General features: G+C 31.7%; 1 protein-coding gene across 3 annotated transcripts in view; it reads right to left on the bottom strand.

Annotated features, from left to right (window-relative positions):
- Positions 1-3,152: 3,152 nt before the first annotated feature.
- LOC124535542 overlaps positions 3,153-21,581 on the bottom strand; it is a 47,671-nt gene continuing 29,242 nt past the window's right edge. The window contains exons 1-2 of one of the 3 annotated variants that reach the window (XM_047111764.1): positions 12,385-12,626; positions 3,153-5,924 (exon numbers count right to left, since the gene is read on the bottom strand). In XM_047111764.1, the coding sequence (XP_046967720.1) occupies positions 5,426-5,923 (498 nt within the window). In that variant the 5' untranslated portion in view covers position 5,924; positions 12,385-12,626 and the 3' untranslated portion in view covers positions 3,153-5,425. Of the gene's footprint in view, positions 5,925-6,335; positions 6,586-12,384; positions 12,627-21,581 lie in introns of those variants that run through there. The other 2 variants (XM_047111763.1, XM_047111766.1) reach the window with 2 other exon arrangements.

Below are 21,581 nucleotides of genomic sequence, written 5' to 3' on the forward strand. Positions count from 1 at the left end.
TCATTCAAAAACTGAACTGTACTTTAAATTTGAAGCATTATTAGTGCTATTTGGGTCATATTGAATCCATATTATACTTTAGTATAATAATTTAGCAATTTTTTATACATACCCTTAGCCTAATATAATAACCCCATAATACCCTGCTTGTGAAGTAAATAATTATTGATTCTATGGACTTCAAATTGGAAAATGACAGTGGGGGCAGCATTATTTTACTACCAAACAACAATACTTGTCTAGTGTTGTTGTCTTTTAAATTGTGAGTTAGCCAGTAACCAGTGGTATAACATATTAGTTCCCAGTTGATACTCGGTAAAGGATATTTATTAACTAACCGTTACGTTACAAGTACCAACGTGAATACATATATAGTGATGACCACAATCCGTCAAATGGCCTATTTGCTACCCCACCCGCCCTTTTATAAATAAAAAAATGCGACTTTAATAAAAGTTGGACTTCAAATTTTGTAACATTTAATGTGATTGATATCCAAATGGATAAAAACCGCACAAAATGAACAAACCAAATTAATATTCATTACGTTTAAGTATCTAGACTTCTTTTATTTATTTTTTTATATATATCATTTAAATTTATTATTATTTTTCATTATATATTCCTTAAAACCTTTGTGTACCATTTATTCATCATGAATTTATTTACAATGTCATAAAGAATATAAATATAATTCATTACTTATATTAGGAATATGTCAAAATGACATTTTAATTTCTTAATTATACGTCAAATACTCTAAGCGAAGATACGTAATATAAAATATTGAATAGCTTAACATAAGCAAGTCTAGTTTTAAAAGAATCTTCAGCTAACATCTCAAGTCGCCTACGCTCTCTTTGGATTATAAGAAACCTTTTGTTTTTCGCAATTTAGAAGTTTTTACCTTTTGTTGTCTATGCTTTATCAAAGAATATAAGAATCACGTACCTATATTTTTCATCTCTTTATAAATTGCATTAGTATAAAAATATCTATATCAGCAAAGAAAATAAACACAATTATTATATTATTTTGAATAATTTAATATTAAATTATCAAGTTAAAAGATATGCTGAATAGATTAATTGCTTATTTCAATCCGTTTATCTTACCATAGACAACAGAGAACAATAGTTTATTGTTCATACTTTCAGCAATATTCTTTTAGTGTTTGTTCCGAAGTTTACAACGAATTGTGACTCAAGCTGAAAAATATAACCGTTAATAAAGATAAATGTTAATTTTAAATATTATAAAACATTCTGTTGAAAACATGAAAGAAGGTTGAATATCTTATGACATTTATGACATGTTAGAAAAAAAAACATTTTCCCTGCTCTTATAAAAAATAATATAACTTCATATTAAGAATGTCATTATTAAATAATTACTTACCTTTTATATATTGAAAAAACAAAAAAAAAACAATTAATTTCAAGGATTATTAGAATTTTAATCGTATAAGAAAAACAAATGATATCGAAAAATGGTTTCATGTTATTCATTTAGTAAGAATGAGTGTAATACTTGATATATAAGAACAATATATATTGTTCGGCTATAATGAATGGGTATAACCGAGTCTAGGTTTACTCAAACGATGTCAGTGATGTCATAGTTTGAAAAAGGTAACATTTTGCATTTGTTTGTATAACACATTACGTTGCTAGTGTTGCTACATTAAAGAATTTCTCAGCAGTTGCACTATCTCGTTTTCTGTTTATATAAGCTACTGAATATTATAAAATCTAGTATTTTCTAAGTTTACTAAATTTTCGGCTGTTAAAGAGTATGATAGTTGTAAAGCTCATCTTTATATTATAAAAAGAAGAAATGTTGTAAATGTATTTATTACGTTTTGTTATTTGTATCTTAAAAATATTTTTGAAAGATTTACTTTTTCTATTCCTTATCATAGCTTATTTCTTCAATTAAAAAAAAATGTGTTATAATAATTACATTTATTTTTAAGAACTTGTTCGATGTTTAAAAATAAACAATGTTTAATTTTTTAATTTATATTTATTTAATGATCATCTCTTAACCTAAGACAGGAAACATTTATAAAATAGCAGCTAATCACAATAATATAATCATAACATTTACAAAACTCTTAAGTTTATTGTTTTAAACTGCTTACATCGCCTCTTTATATCCAAGCGCCGTTATCCAAAACAGGATTTACTATTTGTACCTTAAACAATATGGTAGCGTTCAGATTCTAATTTTGTTTGAAGAACGATCTGATTTAAGAATTTAAATTTAAAGAAATATTCTTTTGAATGAAAAAGTTCCAATAACTTAATTAGATATTTGTGAATGACTTTATTTATATATATTTTTTTTATTATAAAATGACAAGTAATTTATGTCCACAACAAAACACGATAACATGTTTCTAAAATAGCCCAACGGTTCAGCTTGGCAATGTATTTGTTTGCTAACGACTTTAAAATGCGTTTAATTTCTTCACTCGGCTTAAAGCTGGCTCATTAACCTCCGATAATACGCTAGATGTGGCACTGTAATGACGCGCGGGAATGTTACAGTTTATAATACAAAACTTTGATACAGATTAGCAATGCTTAATGATCTAAATTAAAATAAGAAAAAAGTTTAAATAAAAACTTTTTCGAATAAATGCATAGGTACTCTTAATTGATTTAAGCAGTATATTTGGGAAGAAAATATTTCACCCTTTATCGATCGCATAGTTTTTGACTTAACAAGCAACCGTAAATGTTTATAAAAGACAAAAGACGTCGCACTTTATTCATTCGCTCAGAATATACGTATAATTTGCAGTTATTGTTATTCTACAATGCGTGACTAACATTTTTAGTATTAAAGTTCTTTGTGAAGCACTCCTTAGTCATCGACATTATCGTTTACCCGAATAAATTAGGTAAGGATAGCAATTACTAAAACCCATTTCTATGTGCGAAGCTTTAGGCTACTATTATGAAGTATCAGTGAAGTTTATGGGTTGATACATTTAAAAAAAAGATTTGCAATTATTTTTTTTTAATTTCCTTCCATCCTAGGATGTCATAATAATAAAATTCGACTTATGTCATTTTACTAGTGACTTACTTAAAGTGTATTGTTACATGATGATATTAGGTCATGACAAACTAAAACTAGAATAGTGTGACTTAAGACTTTTTTATTAATTTGTTTATTACATTCATACAAACAAATAGATTCCCCTCATACATTGCAAAACATGTTTATTTGTCTCAACATAAACTATTGTTCAACTATAAATAAAAACAATGATATTTTTCAATAAAATTACGCGTACAAATTGCAACGGCTTGTTCTAAAAGAGGCGATAATTAAACTATAAAACATAAGTATAAATTACTTGAAACGATAACCTCTCTGTTTTGTAAATTATGAAATAATAAAAAATCTACTCGTAATACATAATTATGTGCGTTTTACAATATGTTTTTAAAAGTACATTTGGTTTCTGTTTTAACAACTAGTGAACATGATCTGGGACACGTATTCAAGAAAGCAACTCGATAGCAACATTGGCTTTATATTTGTCCTACTCTTTCATAAGGACGGCGTTGTTGAGTGAAAGGGATGATGTTATCGCGTTTTGAAATTGCTACCAAGTTTTGTTTTTTTGAATAGTGTAGTTTTGAAAAGTTCGTTCGACGTAATTTGTTAATGAAATACCGGAAGCTACCCGGCGGCAAAGTCATACAAGCACTTAATTTTACAATATACAATTCTTATCAACATACAAACTCCATACAAAAAAAGAAACAACTACATTTCATTACAATAGTGAAGAAAACATCTAAACGCACTACCGTCGGGTACGTGACTCGAAAAACCGGTTAATCCGTATAAAATGGCCGATATAGAAAAGGAATCAATTTTAATAAGCACATTATTTATACACAGCGTTAATTCCAAAAAAGTTGGATGGGGAAACTAGCACAGAATACAAATACGACATACAGGCTAGGCTAATATCACAGGAGGTACTGGGAACGGTGCGTCCCACTCCGCCACCCTATTCGCCCCCCACTCCCCCTCACCGCACTCCCTGCCCTTCTCCAGGTATTTACTATTCAGAGGGGGCGAAACGGGCTACTACCAATATATTTTGCGACAATTAAGATTTTAATAAAATATTTCAACCTCATTCCATTGCACAATATAGGTACCGACCGAATCGCGAAAATTGCACAATCTATCCGTTCCGATACATTTTTAACTAAATCAATCGTCTAAAATAAATTAACAATGACAACACATTTAACATGTATTCGCTAAGTAACGATAAGTACGTAATGATCGCATATCCAACCAATTATAAATCATAATGGTAACAAAGCGTAAATTGTGAGATAAGGTAACATAAAAAAGTATATAAATTAAAACAAACTGATATCGCTTTATAACAGTCGAATGTAAAATCAGACTTATTAAAATGCACGTTTGATCAAACGTTGGGTATTCGGCCCAACGTTTGGCCTTGCAAATCTACACGAGTAAGGTCACTTATGCTCATCTGTTGTCGAGTGTCGACGACGATCACACGTCATCACTTATAAGGTTTTTTCTTTTGTTACGGGCATATGATACGACGATAATACGTAACATTCGATTGCCCCCTATATACACCAAGTATTTCTTAATAAGCGTGCCGTCTCACTCATCACAGCGAAGCACACTTGGCTTTTACTTTCAAATTTGATCGGATGCGAAATACTGTTGTAGTTTAAGATTACACATTATATTTAGAGTAGAGCTCGTGAACGCATATTCTTTGTACGTTACTTGTTTCGAAATAAAACTATCCAAATCGAAAACTATCAAAAAAAGATATCTACTAGTTCTACGCAACCGTTCCCACATGTTTTGCACTATACCTTAATCACGAATTCATTTAATTATTTATAGTACAATAATGCATTAATAATAATTATGGCTTAAAATCTACAACTCCAATGTTAACCGTTGAACGTCCTCACTGTATTATCTCCTGGTCTGAATTGCAACTCGACGTGATCGCGAACAAAACACACTGCTGGTCCTCCGATAAAAGAAGTGATCGTCGAACACTAATTGGACCGTGCCCGTCGGCAGCACCTGAGCAACTTTCACTAAATAATAAAAACACGTTAACAAAGTAAGTACTTCTCTTAAATAACAAAGAATTGGCTAAACGTCAACTGTCCGTTTCGGGGTAACGAGAATTCTATCAATGAGATGTCCAGCGGTCAGGTTGCGAGTTGCGCTCGACCGCGATCCGGAACGCATCGGGCACATTTGGGCGAGTTTGTTCAAAACGCGCCCGGAAACTCGGTCAGCGACTCGAGCGCCTACGGCTCGCGTGAGTACTTCACTCGGGGCGCTGGCATCACAGCGAAGAGTGTACGTGCGCAGTGCGGCGCGGTCATGAGTCGAGCACTGTTAGAAGTCCAGGCGGCAAAAGGGCGTCTTGTCGCGAGCCATCTTGCATCTGCCGCGCTAACTGTGCGCAGCCAAGGTTGGCATCGCCTAGTTCGGGTATTGCGTCTAGAAGCGCGAGACATTCATCCTCGACGGCACGCCGAGCCTTTTTTCCTATCCATGAGTCATCGCATTCTTCTCTCGCCCTTCGTCTTCTGGCTTCCTTTTCTTTACGAGCTTCTTCACTAAGACGGCAATATGTGTTATTTATACACACAGAGCGTCGGAGATCTCGTGCAGGGTCCTCGATATTTTCCAATTTCTGCGAGCAAATTTCAATAACTCGCTTGCGCTCCTCGTTGGCGCGGAGTCGTGCGGAGATCATGGAAAGTTTGGGTCTGGCGGCGGCGGGCTCGGTTCGCGACGGACCGAACATGTCGTCCTCAAAAGCGTCCGCAATCTCCGCTCCTCGCGAGCTCTCCCGCTCCTCTTGCGGTGTCATTCTGTAACAATTTAATAAAATGTGAGCATTTATCTAAATAACATCTTAAAACACCAAAAAGTATTACTTGGGTATTTTAAAATAAAATTATAAATACATAATCCAATAATTTGTGTCGAAAGATTTATTCAAAATGTCGTTAACCGAACTTGAAATGAAGGCGTCAAAAATGTAAAAGTTGTCGTATCCATAAATGTTTATTAACGTATCGCGGAACGAATTTAATAATAAACTGAGCCGACGCAAGTACTAGGTCAAAGAACAATGCCTCGATGCCTAAACGGGCCAATAAGATTCGCACTTGATATAATCCATCCGCAATCGTAATCGTAACATAATATAAAACGAGCAAGAATCGAAGTAAATATGCTTTAAGTATTAATAAGGGATCTATAAATATTGTTACACCTACCTCGCTGATAATTCAGAGGAGATAATAAAAAATCCTGACATGTACATCTCCGAACGATTAAATAATTAAAAACAAGTAACACGTCAAATATCACAAAAAGTTCAAAACACAAGCACTGAAAGAGCGCTATTCGTCACTCGTCCTCGACGGTGAGCAAGTATAAAGGCAACACAAACAAGTGAAACAGAATTAAATTGCGCGAGAGGCGCGCGCGCGCAGCTCAACGATCACTCGACGAATGACAGTATACCTCACTGTAGATAAGACATTGAAAAAGCCAATTGCGTCACCCGTGTACGGCTACGTACGTGCAGAGAGGAAGCGGGTGACGTAGACTATAAACCGTCATTTAGACGCTATTGACTGTAATGACTCGTTCTATTTGTTTACGACACAAAAGCTTCAACGACGAGCTAATCGGTTAAAACCCATCGATGGGATTGTAAAGGAGCATTAGCAAATTGTCTAATCAAACAATCCATATTTAGTAGAAGACAAAACCGGATCTCAAGTATAAACAGCAAATAAACAGGCACGAATCAAAACTTACAAAGAAATCAAACCTCGTTTAATGACTCCGTCAGTCATTATTATCGTTAAAGAAAACGAATTAAGGAAAACCGACGTAAAATCCGTCATTCTTGAAATAATTAATAAGCGATTCATATTTAAAATTACAAGCAATCCTCTTAATAATAAGGCGATATATTTTTGAGAACATAAAAATAGCTATTGCCTGATAAAATCATCTTGAGTTAGGCGGTTTCGGTAATGGAAGTGCAAATGCCCTAATTATGGAATAAGATAAGAAAACCCAACAAGTTTCTGGTTATTGGTCGAGAAATATCTCTATCCAATCCAAAACAATAGCTCAAATTATTCCTTTCAGAATGACGAAGTGCTCTTTGGATCTTGTAAAACATATTGGGTCCACTCGAGGTTTGACAAAGTTCTAAGGCATTTGACTACGCAAGTACTCAACCGAAATTCAACTCTTATGTAATATTTGAAGCCGACCTTCTAAAGATACACATAATTAACTGACTTTATACTTTTTGTGACATTATTAAAAATCAACTACTCGAATAGACTAATTAAACTTATTTGTGGCAACGTTATATATTGCCAAAAATTGGAAATGACTAACTAAGTAGATTATCATTTGTTACAAGAATATTTTTTTAGTTACTGCTAACAAAATTCAATCAAAGAACAGTGAAAGTTGTTGGTTAAGTTCAATTTAGATAGAAATTGAACAATATTTTAACAAGGAAACATCAAACTGAACTCACTTTCTTTTTAAAGTTTTAAATTTAAAAAATACGATGTTTATTGTTTTATTTACTTGATTGAAAGCGGAATATCAAATACCACAATAATATACCTACTTTTGTGGACTATGTTGCTGTTTCTAAAGCTAATATAGTTTTATTAAGAATACTGTAATATACGGTGAGGATAAAATTTGAATGTATACCAAAAATCACACAGGACAATATTTCCTTATTGTAACAAATTACAATATCTCGTTACAAACTTGGACCAAGTTAACAGTGCAATGAATGACTGACACTAGATTGAATATATTGTGTTCTGAACGTAGTCGAGCCGTTTTTATTCTTTTTTGAGACGAAAGCGCGACAGTCGGCCGTGTGTTGCCGACCCCCACAGTTACGATCTAATAAATCTAACTCCACTCGCCTCGAGGTTACATACTACCTGCACTTTCTTTTCTCTGTCTCACACGCGTGCTAGCACGAAACCAAATGACATTCTACCGAAAGATCGTAGAGCGATAAACGACAACAAAATTAGAGAATTCAGTGTAACGTTCTAAGAAATAACTTTAATAACAACATTTTAAATATGATTTATGGAATACTAACAATTCAGAAGAATTATACAATGATAACAATATAAATAGAAATCATATAACCCTGGTAACGTTAATAGTATGATTTAATTTGGTTTAAGTGTATCTAGTACAAACGTACTAATATTTAATATATGAAAATGAAGATACAGTAATTTGTATGTAATACATATTTTATTTCAATTGCTTGCATTAAATATGAAGGCATCATTTCGAAAAAGGCAAGTAACTGCTAGTATTAAATGTATTAAGTCAGGAGCGTTATTCGTTTGGATTGTTCTGGTTTTCGACAGTACAACGACCGAGCGACCCTCGCGTCCGAATTTTGTCGAATAGAAATGGCGTATACTCACTCAGTTATCGGCTTTCGACGACGGCTTCCGAAACCAATCATTTGAGAAATAAATACGCCCTCTTAACTATAACACGACGTTATCTAAAGTTTGTTTAAAATGCTAATTATTCATTACAAGTCAATTATATTATCACAGTTATTAATAAGCGAGGCGATTGATTTGTATGTAATTAATTAACCACAGTCTATATCGGGTACCTTTGTGTTAATAAATCTAATTTTAGAATTAAAGCGTGGCTCAGCATTTTAACCCTCAAGGCCTCATGATGTAGTTAGTAGCGCATTCTTGAAAGAGGTCTCACATGTGATTGATCGTGGAATGTAGGCGTGAAACGGTACTATGAGCATAACGAACAGTAATATCTTATGATAAAACAGCGCAATTTTCAAATATTGTTACCATTGTGGGTCGATTGTCTACACTTTGTCGCGATAAAACTTAAACTGGTCCAATTTGAGGGACTGCTGACAAGCATTTCGCTTTTAAAAACACCGTTAAGCGTTTTCTATCGAATTGACTTACATTTTTTTTTTTTTTATGGTATAGGTTGGCGGACGAGCATATGGACCACCTGATGGTAAGTGGTCACCATCACCCATAGACAATGACGCTGTGAGAAATATTAACTATTCCTTACATCGTCACTGCGCCACTAACCTTGGGAACTAAGATGTTATGTCCCTTGTGCCTGTAGTTACACTGGCTCACTCACCCTTCAAACCGGAACACAACAATACTGACTACTGTTATTTGGCGGTAGAATAACTGATGAGTGGGTGGTACCTACCCAGACGGGCTCGCACAAAGCCCTATCACCTTATATGAATTATATAGAAAAGCAAATTTGTAAAGAATTCCCTTTTTTTAATATAAACTACATACTTTTAGAAGATTAGTACGTTACGATTCTTCAAATAAATTTATATCGATTTTCTCAAAAAATTCAATTTGTAAATCATATTTATGAAAGTAAAGCTTATTCATTTAAAATAAACATTTCGAGTGATATTGTTATCGATACAGAGAAAAAGTTGCAAATATAATACATTGTCAGTCATGAAAAGGGCAAAGGTAACACCCACATGCTTCTGTTTGAACCTACGTAGATTTGTAATGTCAATTTAAATATAAAAATATAATACATTGAATAAAATAACCGTGATAAAATTTTCCTAGGGTCCGTAAAAATATCGAATCAATGCGTATTTTGAGGTTAGATTAGAAAAAATTAAATCTTCGCAATTATTGTATTCTAGGAAATTATCATTCGTTTATAGACAAAAGAACGCACAAGGCTATTTTGAACAGTTTATCAAATGTTCTGATAACGCACGTTACGTAATAAACAAAGAATGATATTATTTCGTATCGTTGGCAGATTTCAAACAATTGATATTAATATTGCGAAATTAAATATATAATTTGTATATAAATATGGTAAATTATTTATATTCAAAATATAGGTGGAACACTTATCGCAATATATTCTACCAACAAGAGATACTTAGTATTATCTTGTTCAGGTTTGAAGGGTAAGTGAGCCAGTGTAACTTCAGGCACAAGGGGGATAAAATGTGTGTTTCCAAGATTATTGCTGCATTGGCGTTAGTGATCGCTTACCATCAGGCCCGTCTATTAGTCTGCCTTCTTCTTTATATTAAAGAAAAAATAAAGCACAAAGCGTAGTTTACACTTAATAGATCTGTTTTATTTTTACAGTTGATATATCTTTCTTTAAAAACAATATTTTAGTGTAGTTTTTATAGTTGAGTTCTCTAAAGTTATTAAGATTTTTGAACGATTTTTTGGCGTCATATATTCTATGTAAGTATATGTTATCAAATCAAATGGGATACAGATAAGTTTAGTAATAATAGAAAATAGCCTTGATTGGCGGCGTATAGGCGTGGTCCATTGTAGAACAATCTGTGAGTATAATTAAACAAAAATATACAACGAGATAACTTAGTCTATGGTTAAATTATAAACGAACATATTATTTACATTATAATAACTATAATGATATGTAGTTTGTGTGTATATATTATAGTTCACTAAAGTATTTAACAATCAACAGCTACTAATGAATGTGAAACAAATACTTTTGTGATAGTTCTTTCTTTATCCAACAACATCAAATTATTTAATAGCTTTCTATTTTCCATCTGTACCACTTTTGCTTTCCAAGTGCGATATGTTTTATAACGATTATGATTGCCCAGTGTTTTTCTTATGCGGAACACTTTTACCGTTAATATATTATAACAGTTCACAATAACTATATCATTTAATAGCATGTAATTTATCACGAGGGCTAATCAGAATTACCATATAATGAACGCTATACCTTGCCCGTTTTGGATGAGGCACGCATAAAGTTAATAGGCCACAGTAGACAATGGACGCGATACAACGGGAATAAATCACGAGTAATGGCATCGCAGTCGACGCGTTCAAGAGTTATTGACTGCGTATATTACTTAATTTATAGTGGAATATCAACATTAAATAAAATTGCATTAATTTGAACAAAGAAATATTGTAACAAGATGTTAGCGTAATCGTACGTGTCGACTGATCTGTCTTAGTTGTTTCATCATTCGCTTTTGAGCATTTTGTTATAATTTGTTATCAAAGTAATAAAATAAAATTTAGATATACTAGAAATTGACCTTTGATTTGCCTATAGGCGTGGTCCATTGTAGAACAATCTAAGAATATAATAAAAAAATAATAACAATCGAAATAACCTGGAATAAAAGTTAAAAATGTGTAAAGAAGCCATTTAATAAAGTTAGCGTGTAAAAATTTGACAATACTTATCAATGAATATCAGTACATTACCACAGATAACGAATTAGATAATGACATATAAGTGGGGAGGCTTTCGCAGAAGCGAGTTCAATAATTATAGTACGGAATCACAAATCTACCTATTCCCATCACATCAAAGAATAATCGTTACGCGATTTCAAAGGAAAAACTCGTGGCATACTAATTTCCTGGGTAAAATATAAAAATGTATCTCTAACATACATTTTTCAAAAATAAACACTTAGCTTTATTATATAATATTAAATTAACATTAAGGATTTTAATAGGGCATATATTATTACGTCATATTTAATAAACCACGTAAATCACGCAACAGGCATATTTTTAGTAATCAAATATATAAAAAAAAATAACACAGTCGAAAAGTAAAACTAATAATTAATATAAATTATCACTTGATAGTTAACTTAATACAATCAAAATAACGAAATGATTTCAACCGTTTTGCATTTAAAATTCCTATTCCGAAGATCCCAGAATAGGTCGTCATACCGTTGTACTCCTGTGAGTGAAAGAGATCGCTATTCTGTTACGAACAATTGGTCAGGTAGAAATGACAAACGTGGCGGTTTAAAAAACATATCATCAATGAGTCGCCAAGCTTTATTGTTATTAAAAAAAAAACCTTTCCTTAATTTTTATCCTTTCATTCAAATGCCTTATGTATGAAAGTATTTAATGACCCAATTTGAAGCCCAATCCATTTGCGCTGGATATTTAAACTAATATTTAAAGGGCTTAGGTCAAGAGTAGGCGTTAAGGGTAGGTACCAGAATAAGTCATAGGAGAAACTACGTTAATCGTTGTAAAGAAACTCGTACGGAATTAAATACAAAAAAAAATATTATTAAGAAATAAAACTTTCTAAATACAAAAAAAATAAAAATAAACCAGTTTATAATTAAAATGTGAAAAATCATTAATTAAAAAAAATATGTATATAATATAAATAAAATTAAGTACGAAAATTTAAAACAATCTTTACCTTTTAAATTACAAAGAACACTCCAAAAATATTATACACCAATATTGTTGTAAAGTTCATAAGTCCACTTAACTATTTAAAAAAACGCTTAATTCAAACATAATGCCAATCTCAACAAGCTGTATCACATGAAACAATCAACTTCACACTTGTCCAAACAGGCGAACACTACATAACTGAATTGAGAAAGTAATGTCTACGTGTGCATGGTACGGCTTCGCGCGCCAAACTGATGAAACTGACAACGCCAGCGACCGCTGCCGCGCGTGGCGTAATGGCGGTGCTGGCGTTCGTTCAGAAACTTCTGCGATGGCAGAGGGCGCGCTGGGAAACACCCCAGTCCTACGGGCTAAAGCTATACGACCCTTTAAGGATACCTCATTATATTTACTGTAATCCATCGCCTTTAATCATTTTTATTTATAGCTCTGGCTATGACCTTTTTTGAATACCACCTTTCGGTTACTAATGAGGCGTTCAGTTTGATAAGATGTTTAGTTGACTGAACATTTGTCGCACGTTTTATAACGTCAATAATACTGCAGTACATTGTTTGTACATATTTTCAGTCACTAGGTATGCAGATATTATAATTAATAACAATTTTAATACTAAAAACTAAAGATGAAACTTCTTGGTAAGAATAATATATCTTCAAGATTACTCAATTGATATTCAAGGCTATAGCTACAACAGTAGATACTTAATTGTAGTAGGTTAATCAATTTATATATAAAAATTAAATCGTTATCAAACTAAACCAAATTGTGTCGAGGATTATGAAAATTTTATAATACCATTTAGTTTGGCTTATTCGTGCACCAGAATCTGTTCAGCGATTGCCAAATTTAGAATGTATTTTTACTTAATTATATGATATTATTGACAATATATTGTCTTGCTTTTTTATTAACAAATCTACATAAAATAATTGCTAAGACAAAATTCGTATTATTTAAGGTTATTTTATTACATTTATCGTCTGAAGTAATGTTAGTTAAAGAAAATGTAAAATTATAAATGTAGGGCTTAAGAGTTTTGATATCGCGTTCGCTTCATTTTAACGCTACGTATTCCTTTGTTTCTTGTTCCCGAACGAGGAGTTATGTGATATTATATAAATACACATTATATAAGCGCGTAGTCGACACGTTTTTTTTTTTCATATTTTGTTGTTAATTTAGTAGGGCTATACTGCGTTTTATTAGATAATCTTTGCAAGTCTTAGCCATAATTTAAATTTCAATTAAGATGTCCCATCGTTATATCTTCACTTTTAATGCATCCTGTGCATTACAATAGATTTGAATAAGAGCCAAATGGTGACAAGCAGCTGCCCGACCCTCAAATCGCCTTATCCAATCATGCGTGAAGGTGCACTGCGTTGTGGGCTATAATAAACTTCATATTACTGCTATTATTTACAATTACTTGTTTTATGAAGGTTGCCCGATTATTTGTGATGCCGCAAAGAAGTGAACCGACTAACGTAAAGTTTGTTCGTGTTGCAACGACTCTACAACTCTATGAATGTTTACGGAATGCTCTAATAATAGTTAGAAATGTAATAAAAATATTCGAAGAATTCAATAGATTTGACTTCGGTTATAATGAGCGATAATAAATAATTGAACACCCAATTTAAAACAGTTTTGTAGTTTATTCAAAAAATTAAACAAACAAACATCAATGTTACATTTGAATACAGTTTGACCTTAAACAGGTTACGTGAAGAATTTATAGTGTAATCCATGACACCATTAAGCCCGAAAGCAGGAGGATGTTGGTCCGAGGCTCAATAATCGCTCGCCAAGACTTTCACCTTCGGCGCGCGACCGCGCAAGGCCGCACCGTTCCCCGTACTTCCGCGCCTCGCGCCTTGCGCCTCGCGCCACGCGACGGCGACACAACTCCGAGACCGTTTTTGCAATCCGAGTTTCGGCTAGCATTGCGATCTCATTTTTTTATTACGTAATTTTAATTATGTGTCACAAGTTGCACTTAATTCAAATTGGTTAGTTTGACATATTGTCATCATATTCATTTACTATATTGCACCTATTTGTTTAACGAGATAAATAAGAGATAAATGATATATGTTTTATCGAATTTAGAAGTATTTCAATGTAAACGTTCAAACAGTTGAAGATCTGTTGTCTGTTATGACTCGCCTATTGTTATTCATTACCTGCTTAGGGACGAAGCATCGGAACATGTTTGCACACCAGCCGACCCATATTTACGGACTACAGTAGTACGATCTCATTCCGCTCGTTAAATCGATGCTTTTAATAGAGATGATGGCTCAAGACTCAAGACTCCATTATATTTAAATAAACCGGAGCGCAGGCACGTGCGAAATGTTAACCTGACATTCTCAATACCGCATTCTAACAATATCCCTGATGGACAAAACGAGATTTCATATAAAAGTTTTATCATTAATTTCGTAAAATTAATCAGAAACAAAAATATGCAATCGAATTTGCTAATCGTAGTGAAATTTATATTCCGATATCGTCGATTTAAATATTAGTTATCGGCAAATCACAATATTTAGTTACTTTAATAATCTTTAAAGATTTCTCGTTTAAACATGTGCAAACATGGCGACAATGACCGATAACTTTAAAGCCGAAACAAAGCTAGTTTAACATTATTTTTTTGTATTATCTCTTATCGCAAAATAGTCGCTGTGACGTTCAAAGATAACAGTTACGTTCGATTACATGTTTATCTTTACGGCGAACAGCACGTGAAAATTATAAATTTCCATAAACAATTCACACAAACTAATAATACAGTCAATTATCGCTTCCACGAGTTCACATTGAAAACGATCTTATTAATGCGAAATATTTTGTGACAACGTTACAATAAATTGATTGTAATAATTTTTGACCTTAAAAAGAAATCAATTGAAAGGAATCTGTCAAGCTATCCCTAAGTTTTTAACGTTTGTTTCATAAATCTAACTGAACTACAAAACAAATATACATAAAACTTACTAAAACATGCAACTCGTTTCGAGATTTTTAATATTTATGTATAAAGTAATCCCGTTTCGTAGTTTCATTAACTTTAAATTTAGAAAATCATGTTTTTGCCGTGACAAGTGAGAATTTCGTGTTATTGAACAAAAATTATGATCTTATTACTACAAAACATTTGACTGTATTTACTTTTTAAATCTTGAACAGTCTTGACGTGAATGTATTGTTTGGAAATTTCCAAGACAAACAGTACGCAGTTGATCTTGTAATGTTTTTCAACATCTCAACCATACAACACTAGGACACGTATCAACACAATTACCCATTGAATAGTTTAAAGCTATAAATGAGGCTTCTTAAGGTTATGAGTGTGTAAAGTCTCGTTACGTTTTAAAATATTTTAGGGGAATTTAAAAAATACACTTTAGGTAGCTTAACTAATCACAGGAGTAAAGAGCAGTGACAAATAAACAACTTGTCATTGAGTTAACGTGATGTCATTACACATCTTGTATAATCTATGGTACAAATAATATCGATTCGTGAAAAAATGGCGCTTTGAATTTTGGCAAATTTGCTATCGGAATTTTGGGAATGACATTAAATTATACAAATAGTAATGTAGCTTATTCGTAGTATTATAAATAAAGATATAGAAATCATTAATTGCTCAGAGTGCATTACATTACGAAGTTATTAGCAAACCTCATTTAATATGTATGTTTTTGTTTATCTTTAAACATTCTGTTGGTTTAAGCTATACATATTTAAGTCATAATTAACTACTTGATATTAAAAGTTACATTTAAATAAGTGAACAGTTTATTTTGGATAAAGTACAAAGGAAAGCAAGCGCCACATAGTTGTGTTCATACGTTCACCGTCTTTAACGCTTTATTACAAATATTTTTAAAGGTCATAAACCTAAAAATGTATTCGTATAAATATAATCGAACGCAATGACCGTTGAGCATTCATAGTTGGTATAAATAATAATCAGGTAATGGCATATTATGAATGTATGCACGGCGTCAAAATCGATAGGGCTGCAATGTTGTTGTAATAATTAATCATTGTGTGAAGAGGCTGTTAAGTAATTATGATCAAACAGTTTGTGAAATACAATCATATATAGTAATAGGTCTTGGTTATAAATTAACATCAGATTTAAATTCTGTATTTTAGTTTTATTGCAATGACTTAGAAACTCCTTAATGAAATTACACTCCAGAAGTGGGATATTTACGGTCTGTTCCTTTATACTTTTATAAAAACCTTTTTCATGAATTTTAGATACCAATTTCAAGAGTAGTGCACTCTTTACTGTAAGTATGGCAACATTCATGTTTTAGGTTACTGGACGTTATCCTGTTAGTCGAACATGATTTACAGTACGCAACATGTTAGATCGTTAAATTAATACTCTTGTTTATTATCGTTTACTATTTTTTTATAACAAAACTAAATCCATTTAAAAGCAATGAGTTTAACTCTAATAACGTACGAATTTATTACCGCCGCAATCACGCCAAGTCAAGTTGATTACAAAATACCTATTTTGTTTACATTCGCGTCGGAAAAGAAACGGAGCAGCATTTACGATCCAACGGGAACAAAGACGCTAGCTTTGCCCGAAGACGGCCGACGATTGCCGAAATCTCACGAACAGCTGTGGCACCGATACACGTCGGGCCGCAATAAAACCGTCGAATTAGGCTAATTTATACTTTAACTCTCTGTAATAAGAGTAAAGTAGGTGTAATGTTTTGTGGCGCGCAATGTACATCCGCACGGTGACAGGCCAGTCCTTGATTATTGAAAATTTTTAGTAACATCAGTGATACTGAATGTCCCATTAACTTTTTACTGTTATTATTATTAATTATTTATTATTATTATTATTAATTTGGTAGTATAACTGTCTTAAGTATTTATTAATACATCAACTATTAGAAAGAAGTTTTAACATATTTTTACAAAGTAAATGTACTGTCAATTACGGAACCTATGCTACCTTTTTGCATGCAGCTCATTCGAATTTAAAACGAAAGCAATATAGAGTATTTCTATTTAATGGTAGAATATTAATTGATAAGTCGGTTATATCTGCCAGATGAGATACACACATACCTATTACCAGCCCATAGGCCAGTTGCATATTCACTAATACAGATAAAAAATAATAGGACAAAACGCTTAAGAGATATATTTGATTGTCCAATTTAGTGTAACTCAAATCCTACTCACTCAAAGTTTGAAAATCAAGCAGGTCGTCTATTACTAATCACACGTAATTTATATTCAAAGCGAGTAACAACACAAGCCTTTTTTTATACGTTAGGCTCAAAAAAGGTAATCCTTGTAAATAAATCAGCCTGATTTTATTGATGACAAGGTTTAAAGTGTAAATAACAATGATTTAACGCTATAAGGTCGATGACCAAATACAAAGGAGTTACAACAGACATTAATACCTTCGTATATTACTAAAAATTTGAATACCGTATTAAATAATACAATGTACGCGAATGAAAATGTAGGTATTGGTTACAAAATGACATAAAAATTGTATCTTATCGGATATAATATGTAAAATTAATACAAATTACGTAACCATTGCATCTTGCGAGCTACTTTAAAAGTCATTCAGATGATAGTTAACGAGACAGAAACGAGTATATACATACATTTTATAATATTATATTGGCATTTAAACTTAAAATAAAAGAAAAGGTTTCTTTATGTATATAGCCAGTTTGTCAATTTATTTGAAATAGATGATAAATAAAAATCAGATATATAATTTCGTTACAGTAACTGTTTTACTATATATGTAGTAGTAAAACTATTATAAATTGATTTTAGATATTGCCTGTATTTATAAGTAGCAAAACATTCCTGACGGTAAATAATTAATAAAAAATAACACTTCAAATAACAGCATGGTTACAACATCTATGCATTCCAAAGATGATAACACAAACTTATTCTGGTAACATCGAGTGTATTGATAAATCATCGAATAATAACATTATTTTTGAACATTGCCAATAACGAAAATTTAATTATAGTATATTTAGTCACAGATAAAAATAATAGTTGTGACGTTAGCATTGCGTACGTCACGAAAGCGCTGAAAATATTATTTTTAGTTGTCAATGTCACATTACATGAAGTGTCAACGACTCGGCTACGTATTCAACACCTGCTTGTAAGAAATCGATGTACAAGCCATACAAGACGACAAAAAATTAACGACACCTTTACAAGGGTATCGAATTGACTTCTAATTCACCACTTTGCCCTAATTAGCATAATATATTACGTTTTGAGGTATTATATGCACTGATCAGTGTTAAAATATAATTATGTATGTTAAAATATTCCAAACAGATTCATTCTTTGAAATATTTGGGACGCATTTTACAATCAACTGTTTAACTTTTCAAATATAGAACAAGAGCATTTAGTTAGCAGGTTTGTTATTTTTTAATTCAAATTACTTTTTTAAAATAAAAAAAAATAAACTATTAAGTTAAACATTGTCACGAAGTAACGTTGCGTATAAGTCGTCGTCGAAATATTTATTCTATAATAACAAAGAACACTTAATATTTGCACTATTTTAATAAAAACAATAATGCTATTACTAAGAATAATTACGTTTACCAAAATTACACTTAAGTTTTGAAATTAAAGCACGAATCAACACGTAATAGAGTTCTTATCCTTAAGGAACATGTTTCCGTACAGTTGGAAAGGTGAAACTCGAACAGACAAACAATATATATATTTAGAATGTTACTATTAGATTAAGTTGCAATTCACACTGGCAATATTTATGTTTTATATTTAGAATTGACCGGAGATTATTCAATTTCCTAAGAATTACGTCAGTGATTCATTATAAAAATTACTTTACACATGTATTATAGTATATATCAACCACTAAACAAATTAAAACATGTCATTTATTATATCTTGTTACTTGGCTGAATCTCAATTTCCTTTAGCTACAAAAACTTTAAGAATCATGTAAGTAGTTCCATCGATAATACGAAGAGAGAGAGCTGTACAGTTATTCTTTTATTTCCATTTAATTTTAAATATCGAATACAGCTTTGCAGAAAATATATAATTAGTCTTTTTGGAATTTATATTAACGTGCTTCATTAATAAATACTTATATGTTAGTTAAGATGTAATCCAATACACGTTGACGTGTTTATGATTCGTAACAACAAAGTATTTAAATAATGACGATGTATAAAGTTGAGACTTAGCCTGTGTTAATATGCTATGATTTACAACCGGATAATAAAATTTCATCAGCGCTGGGCCGTTATTTTAATGCTTGATTATTTAATTTGAAAATAGAATGTTATATTATAAGTCATAGAAACTAGTAACGAGTTATTTTTGATGTACAGAAGCAGCCCCTCAATGATTCAATGCAGGTTTTCGCTCCCCTACACTTTTTTGAGGCGAGTGTTTGCAGATAATTTCACTACGCAGATCCAATGTGGATTTGTGACAGATTTTCCTTCGACAAATTCATTGCCGTTTTTCTTTAAAAAAACAGCGGTGCTTATCGCGTAATCACAGATAAGATTAACTTTGTAATCTTGTGAAGTTTTGTACAAGCCCGACTAGCGAACGTCAAACACAGCTTATGTTTAAAAATTAACAATTTGCCGCAATTTTACGTTACTGTTAATAAAAACAAATTAAATCTAAAAAAACAACCGTTTAAAATTCTATAACTCTAACTAAATTTAAATGCAAATAATTTAGTTATGATAATAATTAGCAATAAACATATTAAATAGATACATAATGTGTTCATTTTGCTACAATTAAATTACAAAAGAAACTAAATATTTGCGATAACTGTACTAACAAACTAAACCCAACACCCCAGTGTATTATCGCTCCCGGAGTTAGGGATTTCAAGTATTGAATGACACCGAATGGGGCTTAAAGAGTCCAGCTTTTAAACCTTCATTATAAATATATATTTTTAATAACTTTGTACGATTAACTAACTTACAATATATTTACATTACCTTTATCACTAATTTGTAAATACTTTTATAATGTCTTGTAAAAAGCGCTGTTTTATTTAATTATAACATTTAATGAAAGGTTTTTTTTAAATTATAAAAAATAGTTGATTCATATACTAATCTGGCAACACTGAAATAAAACAGGCAAGCTACTGAGTTTGACGTTATCAAAGTAAATATTAAAGAATTAATAAATAATTATTGACGCTCTCTATCAAAACTGATTATGACTTAATTATGCACGCAAGTATTTTGACAAGTGACAAAGTGTAAGATAAGACCACAGCACGCTGTATGCTCTGTCAATATACTTGACACTAATCGCCTTATTGATAAAGATATGTATGAAAAAAGTCGGCAGAATAATTCGTGTTTTATTTCCATCGAAGCTTTGCTAATAAGTAAAAAAATATGATTCTGACAAACTTACAATAAACAATTTTTTTAGTAAAAATATAACATATTTTTTCTATTTCCAAATCTCTTTTCACAGATTATCAATATATGGCATATTATGTAAGGCCTTGACCTACGCTTTGCGCTTTTTTCAGTAACCTCAAAATTAATGTCAGCGAAATAAGAAAAATCATTCTTTCCATGTGAAGAAAATGAATACAGAAATGCAGAGACTATGTTGAATTTAATTTCAAACCGAATTTTTCGTAGTTTTAAAGGGCTTCATTTCGGTAGTTCGTTTACAGGACGAAATTGAAGGCTGTTGACCTAGCTCCCCGCTTGAAAGAAGTGCGACAACGCTACACCGCGTCGAAAGTGTTGCCTAAATAACTTTTTATCTGATATTCTTGCAGTGATACTTTTTAGTATATTTGAAAAAATAACTTAATGATATACAAAAAATTATATGCTTTGTATTTTTTTTTATTTTGCTATAAAAATTGCAATCAAATTAATTAAACGAACTAATTTATGGCGCCGAAACATATAAGCTTATATTTAATACTACCTATGTTGATGGTATTGTTTAGTGAAATTAAAAATAGTGTCGTGTTCTCTATGATATGAAAAAGGTACATTTTGTTAAGTTAAATAAAATGTTACTGTATATAAAAAAAAACTTAAAATTGCTAAAATTGCTAAATATATCACTTATTATCTGCATGTTTAAATTTTCAATTAA

The sequence above is a fragment of the Vanessa cardui genome, chromosome 15 (genome assembly GCF_905220365.1).
Source record: "Vanessa cardui chromosome 15, ilVanCard2.1, whole genome shotgun sequence".
In the NCBI taxonomy this organism is placed as follows: domain Eukaryota; kingdom Metazoa; phylum Arthropoda; class Insecta; order Lepidoptera; family Nymphalidae; genus Vanessa; species Vanessa cardui.